This window comes from Tyto alba, unplaced genomic scaffold, assembly GCF_018691265.1.
Source record: "Tyto alba isolate M040663 unplaced genomic scaffold, T.alba_DEE_v4.0 Super-Scaffold_2, whole genome shotgun sequence".
NCBI lineage: Eukaryota > Metazoa > Chordata > Aves > Strigiformes > Tytonidae > Tyto > Tyto alba.
Window position 1 is genome coordinate 60,575,917 of NW_024881282.1, and position 18,274 is coordinate 60,594,190.

An 18,274-nucleotide genomic window follows, 5' to 3' on the forward strand; every position below is an offset into this window, starting at 1 on the left:
TGCTGCCTTCATTGGTATGCAAAAAAAGGTACAAACACAGTGGTCCCTATGGATATGGGAGAAACATGGAAGTCTCATTACAGTGCATCACTTAACCTGATAGAAAGTTAATCAATTTATTAATTCAAAATGAGAATAAACAAACTCTAATAAACCAATATAGTACAATCAATATTTTTTATTTAGGCACAGTAATTTCATAATGATACATAAGAATCATTGATTCTTATGTATCATCATAATGATACATAAAAGAATAACATCTTTTATTTTTTATTTATGTATCATCATAATGATACATAAAAGAATAACATCTTTTATTTTTATATTCATCAGACGCAATCAATCGTGCTCTTTCCTATGCTTGCTAGAAGATATGCAAACTGCAAGGGTGGCCATATAATCATTTTCCAGTATTTATCCCTTTAGAACCAAAGAATAACTTCAGGTACTATATCTGCAGGATACAAATAAATTGCAAACAGTATACTTTATTACAGCTGAGATTAACAAAAACAACAGGCATACCTTTTGGTTATTTCAAATATAATCACTGAGGCAAGTGTCAGGATAACACAGCTTGTAAAGATTAATCTTCCCTGACCTTCAACATTACTACAGCGTATCACATGTCAACATACAGATCAAGGAGAAGATAAGAGCAAATTCTTCATATACACTGAACAACTGGAGATAAACAGACAACTCAGAAGAGTCATAATAACTTTAGAATAAGCTTAAGTAAATAACATGTACACACAGACTGAACAAAAAAGGTCATCAGTCCTTATGGCTTTGGAATAAATTTCCCCTACAACCATGTTACTATTTAACTGAATAAATGTACTTGAAAGTCTGATGGTTCTTAAGTCAGAGCTTGAAAAATCTGCACTAAGTACTTCCAGTCCAGGCTACTGCATGAAAATGATCAGAGATCTAATTAGCATGACAATTTTGATCTTCTTCCTCTTACCTACACTTACATTTTATTATATTCGCAACACCAGAGAACATGATACTCTGATCAGACTTCCATTCTCTTGTGAAAAACAGCTCACCTAAACATCTCCAACTGAGTACCATAAACAAATCTTACAGGAAAAACATTCAATGAAGTCTATTCTATTTTAAGGACTGTATTTAATGCCATGGATATTAATTATTTTGGTAATGGGAATTTGTTCTGTGGTTACACCAAGTTAACAACTTTTAGGAAATAGTGACGATTATTATTGGTGTAGACAAGAAAACAAATGACACTGTGGCTAGCTGATGGCACGGAGGTTGGTAAGAAGTCATACAGGCAAAATTCAGACTCTATTAGCAGGTGAAAAGTTTTTCATTGCTGGGTGGGAAGAGCTAGGCCGACTATAGCTCACTTACAAATATAGATATTTAGCCCACCTCCAATCTTGTTTCTGTTATATTTTAAGAAATTGTTATACATACATATGTATATTCATTCCCCCATATGCCCTTATTGTGCTGTTTCCTTGGAAACCTAAATCAACATTTGCCATTGCTCCAGATCGCATCAACCACAACAGTGTTAATCAGATATTGTACACCGCCTGGTGTTGAGTAAATTTACTGTGTTTTCTAAATAAAAGTTGAAGACCTCAAACACAATGAGTACTAGTTTTCTTTGTGTACAAATTTCACAGACTTCCTTCAAAAATTTTATTTAGCTCAAAAATAGATAAATGTCAAAAAACCCTCACCACTGGAAAAGAGTTTTAACTTGAGAAATAAGCTGCCTGTCAAGGATTTGAAGTGCTTGCTCATGCATGGCAAGATAGGTAATGGAACTCTGTATTTCACATCATTCATTGTTAGAAAATAAAGAGTCATCTTTTTAGATCCAAGAGCATCAAGAAAATCTCTCATTGAACACACTTAAAACATGGCTTAGTCATTTTACCTATAGTTTAAATACATCTTTGGAATATAAATGGTACACATCTTCCAAATCTTCAGGATAATGAAGAACACTGGATTAAAGATAGCAAAGTTACTTAAAAATGTTACATGGTATAAACAGTCCGGTACAATAGGAAAGAGTGAAACTAAACCAGAACTGAAATAGAGCAAAGATGCACAGGGAAGGAAGCATGAAGAACCTCCAAAAACCAAGGTTTCAAGTTAACAAATTTGCCACTGAGGATCCAGCTGCCAAATGAAAAGGGAATTGACAAGAAGGGAGTAGAAGATCTGAAAAATATGGTAAAAATGCTAAAGTTAGAAGCATATGGACTTTATATAATTAATGAAAAGAGGATGATCCCTAGTTAAGTGTTCCGATTACTCTCTCAAAGCTCCACTAATTTTGCTAGGCCCCTCTGCATTAAGGACCTAAATACAGAAGATGCATACTGTTACTGAGGTGTGATACCCAAGTTACAGAATACATTGCTTGAATTCCCACTGATTTCTTACATTTATGATCTTGTGATGGACAAAAGAACACACTGTATATGAAAAGCCAGGAACTTATTTTTAGTCCTAATGAAATTTATAACAATATAATCGAGTTTTTATTAGTCCATTCACAATGATACTAACACACTCCAAAAAAAAGACTGTTAAAATGACATATATACACACAATGTTTTCAGTATCTATCCCTTGTTCACCCTTCCACTTCCCCTTTGGGGTCTTAAGGTCAGTGGTTCAACCTGAGAAGGTGGGTTATGGTGACCAAGTTATCAGCATCCCAGTTATTGGCTACTGGTGAGCTGTTCGTAGGTCTGAGGCCTGTAGTTTCATCCTACACCAGTACTTTCAAGGCCTCAGTTACGGTCACATGTCTTTACTTCTTTATGTTCCATTTTAATCTAGGATTATAGATAGCTAACTCTACAGAGAGTAACTACATGTTATAACTACCTATTAAATATAAAGCATATATACCAAAGTGTATGGTTACACCCTACACTTGTAAAAAGCTAAGCAAGAGCTAAAATAAAATAGATATAATTTGTTATTTTGTCTTTAGATAAATGCTTTTACAAGTCAGAACAAATCTCCGGGCAGGCTAATACAAGTATAGCCAGCCAAAGCCAGACAGGTAACAAGGACTGTATGGTCAGCTAAATACAAAAACTGTGGCCAGTTACAAGACACAGCAATCCCATATTTATGGGTCTATAAAAATATAATACACTTGCCAAAGAAACTAGACACCCATAATGACTGAGGAACTATGCATCTGAAATAAAAGTCATGGAGCAGAGGCACTTTAAAGATGGAATAATGCACATTTTACAGGGAACCGAAGTTTGTATCCTTATTATAAATCAACTTCCCTGATTATCAATTAGAGTTAACAAACATCATTTAAAACATTTTGACACATCATAGAGCAGCTGAATGTGCAACTTCCTGACAATATGAAAAAAAACACCACAAAACAAAGTGGAATGAAGAGGAACCAACTAGTTGAAAGACACCACCTTCCTCACCAAAATGTAACCAGAATTTTGCACACCATAATGGCCAGAAAGCCACTTAACTCAATGTACAGGTGGTTAAAGCTATCTCTATGGAGAAGAAATGAAGGGGTGGAGGGGAAACATTATGGCTTCGAGAAAGGAAGGTTTAATCACCAGACAGTAATGAGAAAGGGCCAAGGTGGAGCAAGCTTCCAAAGAATTTGGTCAGCAGCCAATCTGGGAAAAGGCATGCAATCAAAGGATGCAGAGATATTCTTCTTGTATATGGAGATAACAAGTTAACTCATTAACATTTCTGCTATGAATATTTTTTCTGTCATATAACAAAGGTAATATCCTTCAGTTTTAATTTATTCCACTCTGATGATGTATGTCAACATCAGTTCTTTCTCATCTCATTTCATGCACTAGACAATAACATTATCAGGTTTAGAAAAAAATTAAAGCATTCCTGATGGAACAGCTGTGTGCAGACAAAGCAAAATAGAAAACTGCAACATGCCACCATACACTGAATCAGACTGTGGTTGATATGATCATTACACCACCTAGGAGACCCAGAATGTATCCAAAACTTCATAGCTATAAATTTTACATTTCTAGAACATTAGGAGCTAAAATGATTATCCAGTCTCTGAAGGACTGGCACATTTTCTTTAATTAAGTACATAGTGCAGCTTTGTCCCCTCAGAAAAAATATCAATTACCTCCCTAGTGGTAATTAAAACCTCTTGCGTTAGCTTTTATTCTTTATTTACTCCAGTTTTTAAAATATTACTACAAAACTCTGTGTGGTTCTGCAAACATAACTGCTTTTACTTCTTTTGCAAGCACATGAACTTTCTCACAATTAACTTGTATCATAGTTCACCAAAGATTATTTTTGTAATTCAGATGAGAGAGAATACAGAAAATTGACAAATTGCTGAATAAGCATTTCAGATTTTTGTTAGCTCTGTCATTTTACCTTAAAACAGCTTTTATACTGCATTATTGATTTCTGCATTTAGTTATAACAAAAGGCAACTGTTCATTACACTTTGAGACCACTTATTTGCATTTGAGCTTCTAAGGGGGAGGGGAAAGCATTTACATTCAGCTTCTATCTACTGGCAGCAGAGAATCCTAGATCGTATTAAGAAGAAAATGCCTAGCAGCTGCTCAGAGAGCTGATAGAAGAAAAAAACCTCGAACATAATGCTATTCAGCACTGTTTGTATTTTAAGAAAAGTAAAAAAATAAGGCATCTGTCCAAATAAAGCTGCCTAAGGGTGTTAAAAGTATACAGGTGTTCCCATTTCTGATACTGCTTAAAGTGTCCAAATTACCACTGCAAAGATAAAACCAGTAGATTTCCACAGTTATTGGCAAACAAATGATTTAGTGATTTAATGTGATCTGGAAAAAATAATTGTATGAATATTGTGCAATTTGGCCACAGCAAAATCTATGTAGTAAATCCCACAAATTACAGTCTGGGACAAAGAGGGAAAAAAAAGGAGATGCAGATTCAGTCCTCTCTAGACTTGTTAAAGACTTGATTGTGATTATTTAGAATTATCAAAGGAAACTCTAAACTCTTTCTCTTTTCCTCACTTTAAATTCTGTATTTTAGCTCAGTAAAAAAGAATGCAAGAAAAACAGCCTTTGCAAAATTTTGACAACCTTCTTGGAGCTCATGAATTAAATGAGCTCTTGTGCCTAACACTTTTGTCAGAAATGCCCTCAAGTGTGGAAAGTCCATGGTTTTTTTTTCTTCTTCACGTGAAACATAAACACTTAAATGCAAATGGTATTATATTATCAGAAGAAAACTGGCTTGGAATTTCTTCACAGGGGAGATGGTAGACCCTCAAGTATTTCTTGCCAGAATTACCGTAGAATGAAAGTTAAAGGACCAGAAGGCTAAATGACTATCACAAGCATCTAGTCTAGCCTCCTTACACAGACAATAAAGATCTCAGCAATGATTTCCCAAATTCTTACCTTAGAAACCCCAGTGATGCCCTTTTCCATTAACAATACACAAAGTGTGTCAATACCCACTTCCACACTGCATTGTTATACTGCAAAGGTGAATCATCTTGCTCAAAAAATTTTAAAATTACATTTCTACATACTGTTTTGTTAACTAAAATATTAGACAATGCAAAAAATACACAATTTTACAATTATAAGTGGTTTATATTTCTTCTAGTGCAAATAATAGATAAAAGGTTCCAGGGAAACATCTTATTTTCTCCTTCCTGAAGTGCAGCTCTACCATGCAAATAGCTTTCACACCACTGTATTGGAAATTTAACTACTTGCATTTATGTGTCTTATTTAAAATAAAGAAACAGTCAACGTTTAACTAAAGAAAGTGTTTAAAAAGAAAACCCCAGCAACATAAAAGCCCAGGTAACATTTGTAATGAATTTGCAAATATAACCCTTGAAGAAGCTAAAATCATGCATACATGTTCTATAATTTATCATTTGCAGTAGTCTTAATGCTTTTTATTCTTTCAGTAGATAAAATAAAGGAAATCAACAACAGTAACAAGCAGAAAGAATTTTTGGAAAAAGCTCATAAAAACCTCACTGCTAAGACATAACCTAACTCCAAGATGGAAATAAGATCCAGGTATTTTCATTATGTAGCCTTGGCTAGGAGCTTCCAGGTTTAAACTGGGTGCCACTTCAATCACATGCAGAAATAGCGTGGCCAGCAGGACTCAGGAAGTGATCGTCCCCCTGTGCTCAGCACTGGTGAGGCTGCATCTCGAATACTGTGTTCAGTTTTGGGCCCCTCACTGCAAGAAAGACATTAAGGTGCTGGAGCGTGTCCAGAGAAAAGCAACGAAGATGGTGAAGTGTCTAGAGCACACGTCTTATGAGGAGCAGCTGAGGGAAATGGGGTTTTTTAGTCCGGAGAAAAGAAAGCTCAGGGGAGACCTTGTCTAGAACTACCTGAGAGAAGGTTGTAGCGAGGTGGGTGTTTGTCTCTTCTCCCAAGTAGCAAGCAGTAGGAAAAGAAGAAATAGCCTCAAGTGACACCAGGAAAGATTTAGATTGGATATTAGGAAAAATTTCTTCACCAAAAGGGTTAACAAGCATTGGAACAGGCTGACCAGGGAAGTGGCTGAGTCATCATCATCAGAGGTGTCTAAGAGATGTGTAGATGTAGCACTTAGGGACATGGTTTAGTGGTGGACTTGGCAGTGTTAGGTTAATGGTTGGACTTGATGATCTTAATGGTCTTTTCCAACCTAAATGATTCTAGGATTCTGTAATTGCAGTACCAAGATGAACAGAAAGTCGTAGTTTCTACTAGATAGAAGACATCTTTAACAGTATCAGAATGGCACATTTTTCATTCTTCTCTAAAAGCAAGTCTTTTAGCAACACTCAAGAGCACAGTATGAATTAATTAGAGCCCTCATCTCCAGCACAATCTACAAGTCATGCTATATGAAAAACACCTACACCAAAAATCTACCTTTAACTTGATTTTTGAAGTCCTTATGGTAAAGCCAGAACTTTCACAAACAACTCAAGTTCGAACTGCTGTAAAAATGTACAAAATTATATCTGACTGACATATAAATCTACCACCTTTAAGGATTAATATCTTTTTCCCAAAACTACCACCATAATTAATACTACATGCTAGATTAGGCTACAAATTTGAAAGATTTGGTTACTCCTGAATTCAGAAAAGGGTTTTATGATAGATTGCTGGGCAATATAATCCACCCTGTAAAAAGTGCTTGAAAAAGTAAAGTTCTACAAATTCTTGTCTAAAAACCTTCTCTAAAACTGGCTTTTTTGTATGCCAAAGTTATCATTCAGAGCCAAATGATCGTAAACAACAATTTATGTGCAAAATTCTCTATATATTTAATCTTTCAGCTTTAGTATTTGTGAAGAACAAAAAGGAATGCCTTAATTCATTGTGTACTTACTGAAGCACATATGAGCATTATTCTTATTTTAAATGTATTTTAAATAGCAGCCTTCAGTGACAACTAAATATTAAAAACATCAAAATGTAATACACATAATCTCCTTGTCACAAAACGTAACAAAGATTAAAACTGACAGATTAATAAATTGTCACAGAACTAGCGTAATTAAACAAATGCACTTGCTGTTTAAACATTAGTGATGAGTAGATACAAAATACATTTCAGAGCATCATTGACATCTATGAACCCTGCTGAGAAAAGACAAACACCACAGAACTTCTCTGTGATATGCCCAGGAGTTAGCTAAAAGTTAGTTACTTCATTCTGTTCTATCTTCTCTGTCAAGTACACATTACCACTCCTGCTTTCATTCCTCCTCATTTTCTACTAGCCATTGCTCTACTCAATTTTCCACTGTGAGCCTATGCCTCCTTTTTGTGGCTAACAACTATAGCTGCTCCCAGCAAGGAATGTACATTTTGTTTCCCATTTGAAAATTACCATGCTGATTCACAGGAAGAAGCTTTCCTTGCAACAACTCTGAGTGGGGTAATGCTGTGAACTGCTGGGGTAGCATCATGCAAACACAGTCACACTATTTCTTTTATCTAGAAAATACTGTAAGTTACCACAGCTCTGTTCCTATAAATACTGCACAGAAATACTGTATTTGATCTCTTGAAGCTTTTCATCATACAAAGTAGAAAAAATTATGCTCCTCAGTTATCTCGCTTCATGGGGCCTCTCCAGTTTCTCCACTGCAAGGTAAATAATAATGACTCTAACAGGCTTCCTGCCTCCCAGTCAAAGAATTTGTAAGACAAAGCTTACTTTTTGTGAAATAGGAAAGGAAACAGACAAAGTATGTAGTTTTCCACCTGTTTTTTAAATTTCTCAGTGTTTGACAGTAACTATGAATAAAAGACATTACTAGAGTGCCAAGAGGCTGTTGAATGACGGTAAATAGGCATGGGAAGACATATATTTCCTCAAAGCCCATACCACTGTTTCTATCCAACTTCCCCCACTGCCATACTCCTCTTAGAACTTGTGCCTTGTCAGATGAGTTCATGCATTGGTCTGGTCTGCCTCATGCATTCTCTGATGAAGTCTTATACGACAACTGAGCCAGACTAATATTGTGTCAACTGACATGTACACGGGAAAAAAAACCACATAAGAAGTAACATTAGTTCCCTAAAACCTTGGTCTGGGTGAATTAAAATGATAGCAGTGTAATGAAATTTGCCTTTGAATAAGCAAGCTCTCTGAACTTCAAAAAAAGTTAGATCCCATATTGAAGCTCTCTGAACTGGTGTTGAACCACACAGCCTCTGGATGACCCATCCAACGTAACTTACTGTACGATTTGATCAATAACTTTCCCCGCTATTACGACACTTTGTCCTTCCTCATGATGAGGTTCTTGGCAAAGGCCCGTCAACAATATGGGCTTCGAGTCCTCCATGCTTCAATCTGGGCAATATGCAGTTGCCCATTTAGTGACCAGTCTCCTTTTCTTAGGCAGTGTCACTTTGGATGACCCCTCTGCCTGCAGATTTTTGCACAGGTACATGGAAACAAGTTTGAATTTATTACAGGTGGCAAACTATTAATTTGAAAAACCTATTTGTGCATCTTTTTCTTTTAAATAAAGAAATTAACCATTTGTGGCTGACAGACCTAAGACAATCTTTTACAAATCAAACCACAACCTGGATTTTTCTCAAAAAGAGCCTCCCAATTAAGGTCTTGCCTCCATCATATTTAAAAATTAATTAATGTTCCTGCCAACTATGAGACACAAAACAGTAATTTCTGATTTTATTCTTTTTATGACCCAAACTATATGCAACTATATCTACTATATGTGGATTTTTCAAGAGGTGTAGTTTGACCCCCTAGGCAGCCGCTAAAAAAATCAACACTACCACCATTTTAAAAGTAAAAAAAAAACAAACAAACAAAAAAAAAAGAGGAAGAAATCACGTTTGAGCCAAAGAAATCCCACCATACTGAATGTGTTTCCTCTAACGCTTAAGGTCTTCCCATCAATTAAAGTTAATGTATAATTAATAGTGTTTCCAGTGGAGTTGTAATGTCAGTTTGGCATTGCTACCACAGAATACACCACATGGCGTTCAGTAAACATGCAATTAGGTTACATCACTCTTGTCTAGTTCATCAGAGCATTCTAGGCTGATGGTACAGAAAAAGACCTTCCCACTACATTTGCTATTTTCATGGAATCCACGCAAGAGACCAAAGTTACAAAGCACCTAGATACATTTATAATTTTTTACACCAGTAATTTAATCTCTACAAGATTTGAAAGTATTTTCACCTCCTTTGCTGTAACAACTGAAAAGCACATGTATCCATGTCTCAGCTCTCAAGATATACTGCATCAGGCACATGGAGCTTTTCAAGACTTGTTATAAGGGAATCTAAATCAGCATTTACACAGGAACTTACACATGAGTATGTTAGGAACTTCAAGTAAAAAGCGGAGCAAAAAGGAATATCCTGCATCTCCTTAAAACTAAGCTATCCATTTTTTTTTTTCTCAGAGGAAGGTGAAGAAAGTGGAAGTTGTAGTGCATTTTTCATCATGTTTTTTAATATGCTTTTTATAAGATAACTCACTGGGGAGAGCATTCACATGTAACATGAGACCACGGTTTAAGACTCTCCTCTATAGGATTTGCTAAGAGGACATGGATACAGATCACACTTAGGAAAAGTATGTGCTATTCGGCAGACTTAAGAGCCACTTTCACTTTCTCCATGGTATAATGAATATTTTCTGATTGTACACAAAGTTAAATAGTTGCTTCAGGGAAGTCTGAGAAGCCAAGTGATTAGCATGCTTCACTGGAACATGTAAGACAAACTGAAAATCCTCTTCCAAATCAGATTCTGAACGAAGACGTTTTCTGTTTTCGAAGAATGTCTCAAACACTGAAGTTAATCACTTCTATGGTAAACCCAGTGAATATTTATACATTCCTATGGACACAAGAGTCACAGCAATCAACTCCATTTTTTTTTTCAGCCTAGGGCCCACGCAGCTACATCTAGCTCACCCATATCCTGACAGGGTAGTGTCCTCGGTGCATCCAGCTACCTACCTTTTCTCAACTTCAAGCAGTGGTAGAAATAAAAGTCACCTTAGCTTTAGGTACCTACAGGAAGATCTTGTGCCTAAGGAGATGCTGATGGCATTTAAGCAGGGATTACACTAAGAACCATCACTGTTTAACTGTGTAACTTGCTTACAGTCCTAAGTGGATAATTTTTGTGGAGAGGAACCCTCTACCTTCAGAACCCAAACGACTGCTCCAATCACTAGACGTAAAGCACTGCTCCAATTACTAGACATTCCTTCTTCACTGTGCTGTATATAAAAAAATATGTTTCAACTTTTGAAAGTATAAAGAACCGGGTGAAAAAGAAAAGTAGTGCTGTAAGGAAGAGTATAAAGTTGCAAGTGATGATTTCTTACTAAAAATCAGAAGAAAAAAGAAAACCATGATGCTGGTTATTTTTTTTTTTTTTTTATAGACCCATGTCTAATGACAACCAGCTTTGGCCTTGTTCTCTTGCTCCTTGCCCTAAAATGCACTTCAAAACATTTTAAAAATCAACAGTTTCACTCATGGCACAGTAATTCTGTGGGCAAATGAAGCAGCTATTACACAATCAGTAACAGTTTACAAGGCACTTTGTGCATTCATGTCTATATTATTAGAGAAAAGCATCCCACTTCCAATACTACTGTTTATTTTAGTTCCAAGAAAGTTCCAGAGCATAGTTTCACAGTGACACTCAAAGAATAAGATCTGCAGCTATGACCCACATTGCAAACCCAGAAAGAGATTTTGACATTTCACAGAAGCCCAAGCTTTGATATGAAAGCAAGGATTTTGGCTAGGCTTCACTATCTAAAATATACCAGAAGGGTATAAAGGATGATGTTACATGGTTTGAGAGAAGTCAGTAACTGTTTTCAATACCTGTAGTATACATTTCACTGATCTCTGGTCCTACAGATACAGAAATAGAAATGTGTTGTTTTCCTTATAAGACCGATGTAATTAGGTGTGATCTCTATGCAAGAATATTCATTTTTCCACAGATTTTTGCATTTTGAAACAAAGTAACTGGCTTCTAATTCTAAGAAAAAATGTTACAAGAAAAATAGTTTTTATAGGCAGTTTCACTCCAGATATTACTGAAACCTGGCTTAATAATTACAAAATCATCTAGATCTAATAATACTTACTCTACCAATACTACAAACTCAATGTAAGAAATAATAATGCTACTAAATGCATCAAAGGCTGTGCAATTTGGCCTTTGCATTAACAGTTTGATCTCCTACACTATACAACCAGGTTTTTTCCAGTAAGCTGATACCTGACACCATCTGCAAAGACTAGTGGTGAATGGTTATTTGATCTACTACCTGCTACTCTAGTCTCTGTTAGGCTGGAAATTCATGCAGAAAAAACATTCCAGTTCCCACTCCAGCAAACGATGCTTAATTATCCATGAGACTGAGTCCTTCCTTTCCTGCAACCACTGAGAAGAGGAAAGGGGCTGAACATCTGCCCCTTGCTCCTTTCTGGGCTGTATTAAGAAGTGACAGTCATTTGACTTGATTTGATCTTTTTTAGACACAAGCTGAGGATAAGATGCAAGAGGTTTCTGTACTTAAGGACTGTCATGAGTTAAAGTAGAAAAAGTACATTTTGAGGAGTGTGGGTTTGAATGTTAAATAGTCTGGCAATATGTGTTTTACATGTAAGATACTGAAAGTACATTTTGAGTTCCTTTTTAATTTTCCCCAGAAATCTGGAAGATTTTTCTTTTTCTTTTTTTTTTTTTTTTTTTTTTTTTTATGAAGAATATTACTAATTATTTGATAAACTGTTGCAGCAGTGGGAGATAATAATTTGTGGAAACTCAGACTTTGTGTGAAAATCTCCTGAGCTGAAAGAAACTGTACAGGACAGAATGTGAAGAGGGAACAAGTCTAGAGGATAGACAACAGTCTGAAGCTTCTTTGCTGTTGTTTACTGTGTTTCCTTTCTTAAGTCTTTTTTACATGATTTGAAAAGGGCAAGTGCGATATAAACCAAAAATTCAAGTATTTCTACATTTGGCTCATACCTACAATGGTTCCTAAGAGAGAAAAAAGACCCATGTCTCCTGTAATGCAAGATTTTCTCCTTTTTTGACAACTATAATGTGGCAGACAAGGTTAATGAGGCTTCAGAACCAGCCATTCAATACTATTACAAAAAAAAAGACAGCAAAGGAAAAATGGAAAGTAGTGTAACAACAATATTTCCCATGAGGTGTCAGCAGAAGTATCTGAACATATTGCTAAAGCACTGCATGTGTTTTTTCATGCTGCTAAGCAGCTGCAGAGGAAGAAATTTCACATGTGTGATGTAAATAACCTTTCATAGTTTATCTTTTAGTTCCTTAGTATTCAAAGTGGCATTACTGCCCACTTCCTCTTTGTCACTCCAACCTTCACATGCACTACTGGAAATCTGTGCTGCCCTTCTCGCTTTGCCTCCCTCCCCTGACAGCCCTTTTCAAAATGTAACTGATCTTCAATTTGCTAGCTTTCATTTCCAGCCCCCTGTAACCTGGAAAAAAATTAATGTCCCACATGTCTTTCATGTTGAATATTCACATAATTAAGAGTATTCAAATTTATCCAGTGTCTCCTAGGACAACTGGGTATTTAACTGTGAACTCTTATTTCATGAGAATGAAATAGGACAAGTCATGCATCACAGAGTAAGCAGGTATTGCATGGACAGTCAGAATGACCAAGAATAAGTTGTTCTTCATGAACACAGTTAACATGTTTAAGAAGACCAACATTATACTTACTCGGTAATGTGGTCTTATATTTTCACTACATTATTTTTATATTTATTGTCCAATAAGATGGATGATATTCTAGACCTTAAATATATGTACATATGTGTCTAGATTCTATATGATAAAATAATAGGATTAGAAATGGTTAAATACGTAACTTCAGTCTTGATAAACAACATGAGCTTTTGTGTGATTCTTGGTTATCCACTAAAGATTGTTGAACAAATATTTTGAAGATAATCATCATGCTTGAAATCAAGTTAAAGCAGCATGATGTGTACTACGTGAAAGGGATTACAATTCAGTACAACCTGGAAAATGAGTTCATATGAGATTTTCCTGTAGTCATATTTCAACTAATTAACATTTCACAGGGATAAAATGATATCTAAATACAAGGACAACAGACTCATAAGCTTCCATTTCATGTTTCATTTCAAGTTTGACTGCATCCCTGGATGACAGCATTCATAAATGTTAACAAGTTGGTATTAAAAAAAAAAAATGCAAATTCAACATCTCCTACAGGTCAAACCACCATCTCACAATAACAAAGATCAGTTGTCTCCCATTTCTTAACTCTCAAACCCAAATTTGTTTTGATGACAGTTACAGTAACACATAGCTGACTGTGGAGGCTTGTTGGTAAGTTCTTGAACATCAACTCTGCATCTTGCTCAGCTGGAATGAGCAAGCTACCAGTAGGAATGCAGATTTCACTGGCAGCTCCCAGTTAATTTTTTTCTGAAGTTTAATATACAATTTCAATGGCAAATGTTATATTCCTGATGAAAATGTGAAGCAGAACTGTCAAGCAACACGGACCAATAATTCCATCAGCCCCACGTATGAACAAAACTCCACAGCAAACTGTAAGTCCTCAGCACAGAATAGAAGTTTATATTACATAGTTCCTTGAAGAAAATTCACTGATATTTTTTAATTTAATGTGCACATGAACAGCAGTATCATACATTTTCATCAAATATGTATATTTTTCTCTATGTGAAAAAATATTTCTTTCATAGACATTAGTCCTTCTAAAACAGAGCCACTTCATTTGCAAACTAAGAAAACCCTAAGAATGCAAACAGAAATGTGGCACCTTACCTGCATTGGAACCTGTCAAGTTGTAACGTGCATTCAGCTTTTTAATGATATTTTCATGGATCTGATACCAGTCGCTCTCTGTGTTGCACCTAGAAAAATGAAACTTTCTTAAACTCTGCAATAGGAACATAAGTTTTTCAGACTGACTACACCACACAACACTAAACAAATCCTCTTTTCTTCATGAAACTAATAACACAGCAGGAGGTAATAAAGCCCCATGAAACTGCCTGTCTTGATGGGAAGGGTGAGAGTGCTCTTACCATTTGAGAAAGGCACCATGGAAATACCTGCTTCTGTGGCAAGGGATGGGAGAAAGATACGAGCAATTATGCTCGGGAACTCAGCCATGACCAAGTTCATCATTTGTATAGATCGATCCTTTGGCGCTAAGCCACACAGAAGTCCATTTTGTGACACAAGAGGAAACACAGGACTCAGAGCCAGTGTTAGCAGACAGAAGAATCTGTGCTCTACACTTCAAAGTTATTTAAAACAGGATGTGATCTTTGGGAGATGATCAGTGAAAATTACATTTCGTATACATCAGTATACATTTAGAAAACAGCTGCTTTTACATAAGGAAAAACTGACTATATTCTAGTGATCACTTTTCATAGTTTATACTGGAGTTAGTCTTAGCATCAAATCTGTTTTTGAGTGACATTTCTTCCATTGTTTTTGTTATTTTAAAACAAACAGGAAAGATTAAAAAAAAAAATGAATATAAGAGGCAAACAAATCTAACAATTTGTTAACCAACAGCAAACACTTATTTGACTTTAAAATCCTGGGAGTCTAAATTAGAGTCAGCCCACATGTCCACTGTCACGTCACACTAAATTGCTTTTCTGCAGCACTGATTCCAGCAGCAATAATCTAGCATAGAGGGAGAGACGAGAGAAGAAAGGTTGCCTGAAAGACTTCCATGCCTTCAAGATTTGAATGCTAACCCTGAGAGGGGCAGAACTTCCTCATGTGCATGACAATATGCATCCCAGGTTTACATACTTAGAATAGACCACTCCACAAAATGGTTCTTATTATAACGTCCAAGATCAGCAAGAAATTACATGCACTGTGTTGCTACAACTAGAAAATTGAACTTTCTTCCAATTACTATCAGACAATATCCACTATTTCATCAACCATTCATTTTAAAATCTATTTTTGATTTTTCATTCTCTAGCACTAACTGCCTTTTACACTTTTGTTATTCCCATTATATAATTGCTTCATTTCACAAAAACATACTCTGCCTGCTTTTTCTTTTTTTCTGTAGTTATAAAGTACTTCCACTAGCTGCCTAGGCAGCACAAGCCATTTAAACAAGTCATAAAAGCACTTCATGTTGCCATAAAAAGAGAGCTCCAGAAGCTCTTACAAGGATGTGAAAAATGCTGAAACATACACAAAAATCTAAAAGGATGTAACCTTTAATATTATCCCATTTTATAAACACATCTGTAGGACTAGCCAAAATTTCCAAACTGTGACCAAAAAAAAAAAAAAAAAAAAAAGAAATTAGCTACTACACTTTTTTAGAATGGAAAGGAGCTACAGCTGCTTACTTGCACTGCATTCAGCACTACTGCTTCTGATGCAAATTGACTCTAAGATACTTCTAAAAATTAATAAAGAGCATTCCTTACATGTATACTTTCAAGACGAGGTCATCCTTTGAATCTCCTGCCAGCAAATCTGCAATACTGAGGACTGCACAGCCAAAGGGCCGTCTATATTGTACGTTGCAGGCATTTTTCTTTTCTCCAGCTCCCATTCGTCCTGCCAAACAAAACATATATTTGATGCATAATCCATGGAACTGTCTCTTTTAAAACCACAGAAGGGAGGCAGACAGTAACCCAGCTCAGTATGGTGACAGGTCTGAGTAGATGAGGCAAAGTGTACTCACTGTGAATCTGGTCCATCTTTATACTACATTAGGATAACAAATGGTACAAGAAGTCCACTAAATATGTGGTCATCTTGAAAGGTCTCAGACCAGAAGTACTCTTCATTCTCTCATGACCTCCACTTAACAAACAACACTTTCTGATACTCAGTGATAGCACACTCATGACACCACCAAATTAAATTTAGAGTTCAGGCATGACAGTGTTCAACGTTTGCTGTCCAGTAAGAATTATTTTACTGTGGATGTTGCTACCCATGATTTATACAAGTATTGTGATTGAAACATTACAATTTAGTAATCAAATACTTCTTCCAAATAGGCAACTAGCTAGCAATGGGATAATCACCCAGCTGCACAAAAATCAAGATGAAACATGGGGAGAAAAGATGACAAAGGGCAGAAGAACAATTTATGGTAAGGAAAGAAAAAAGACAGCTGAGAAAAACAGATTTGAAACACGGTATTTTTCCTAGCCTTTTCTATCTGATTGAAATACAATTGATCAATGTTCTCGCTGTGTTCCTGGAATTTGAATCTGCCCTCCTTCTAAACACTTTATTCAGTTGAGCAGTGGCAGCTGTATATCATTCACACAAAGTCTTACTTTCTGACAAGAAAAGCCTATGGTTGCAATTGCTGCAGGGCAAGGCTCCCTCCCAATATTCCTATGCATCACAGCAGCTAGAGTAATTGTTCATTTTCACACCATGAATCATATAAATCTTATTCTAACTTTTAAATATTTCAGTGGTTCATTTATAAAATTGACTGAGAATATATTTTAAAACTATACAGTAGGAAAAATTCTACTCATTCTTCTTTAAAGCATTTATTTTTACCAAATATACTTCAGTTACATCAGAGTTCACCATACCTTTTCCCAATCCTTGCCAATAAAACCAAAACACAATATTTTAATATTCTGATGAAACACTATAATAGCGTGAAAGTACAAGGAAAAATTACCCCTTACAGCTGTAAAATAGTGTTTACTTTCTAACAAGTTGTTTCTGAACTCAGCACAAATCAGAGCAACTACATTTCAAAACAAAATATCTTTCAAAAATAGGAAGAAAGTTATATTTAGTACTGCACTGATGCAACTACAGAGACAGTTGACAAATACCAATATCTCTAAGAGGTCAGAAGCAGACCCAAAGATTATTGTATCACATCAGCACAGCCCAGAGGATAATTTTTAAAAATAAATGCCTAACACAAACATACTCTTTTCTCTTTTGCTTTGCTCTAGAGGATTTAATACCTGTCTATAGCATCAGGGATTAAAATTTTTACAAGACTTTCTCCAATTCTTTCCCTCACCTCTTTTTTAAAGGGGTCAAGGAGAAGATAAAATTAACCTCAACAATTTCAGATATACATCAGATATTATATACTAATTAGCTACATTAAATTTCCAGGCAAGTTTTTCTGTGAACAAAGGATGCTTGAAATTACTCTCCTTGTAACAAGAATGGACTCCTCAATGACAACTCCATTATCTTAACACAGTTCATATTTCACATTTTCATTTTGTTTTGTGATAGTAACAAAATATCCTGCATCTAAACTGTAAGCAGTACACTTGTAAAATAACACGACAATGGTAAGAATTCCAAAGTAATTTTTCCGTCAAAAAACGGGCATTCTCTTTCCAAAAATTTATTCAAAGGCCTAGCTAATCTAAAAAATCCCAAAGCTGACCTCAAGCAGTTTTATTTACTGTCAGAAGGGTAACAAATGTAAGATTTCTACTCACAGATGATTATACCTACCTATTCGGATAATGTGCACAGTGATATAGATGTCCTTCCTGAGTTCACTGCTACCCAAATCCTGCACAAGATCAGAATCTCATTATTTCTGACTCCTGATTAAAATGTGACATTTCAAGAGATCTTTACACACTGCTTTCACTGCCAGTGAAAGTGATAAATGAAC

The 18,274-nt window shown here is 35.7% G+C and overlaps 1 protein-coding gene across 4 annotated transcripts in view; it reads right to left on the reverse strand.

Annotated features, from left to right (window-relative positions):
• DOCK4 (dedicator of cytokinesis 4) overlaps positions 1–18,274 on the reverse strand; it is a 264,136-nt gene that overhangs the window by 114,297 nt on the left and 131,565 nt on the right. For all 4 annotated transcript variants that reach the window (XM_042792612.1, XM_042792610.1, XM_042792611.1 and 1 more), the window contains exons 10-12: positions 18,109–18,169; positions 16,068–16,200; positions 14,416–14,504 (exon numbers count right to left, since the gene is read on the reverse strand). In XM_042792612.1, the coding sequence (XP_042648546.1) occupies positions 14,416–14,504; positions 16,068–16,200; positions 18,109–18,169 (283 nt within the window). The remainder of the gene's footprint in view (positions 1–14,415; positions 14,505–16,067; positions 16,201–18,108; positions 18,170–18,274) is intronic.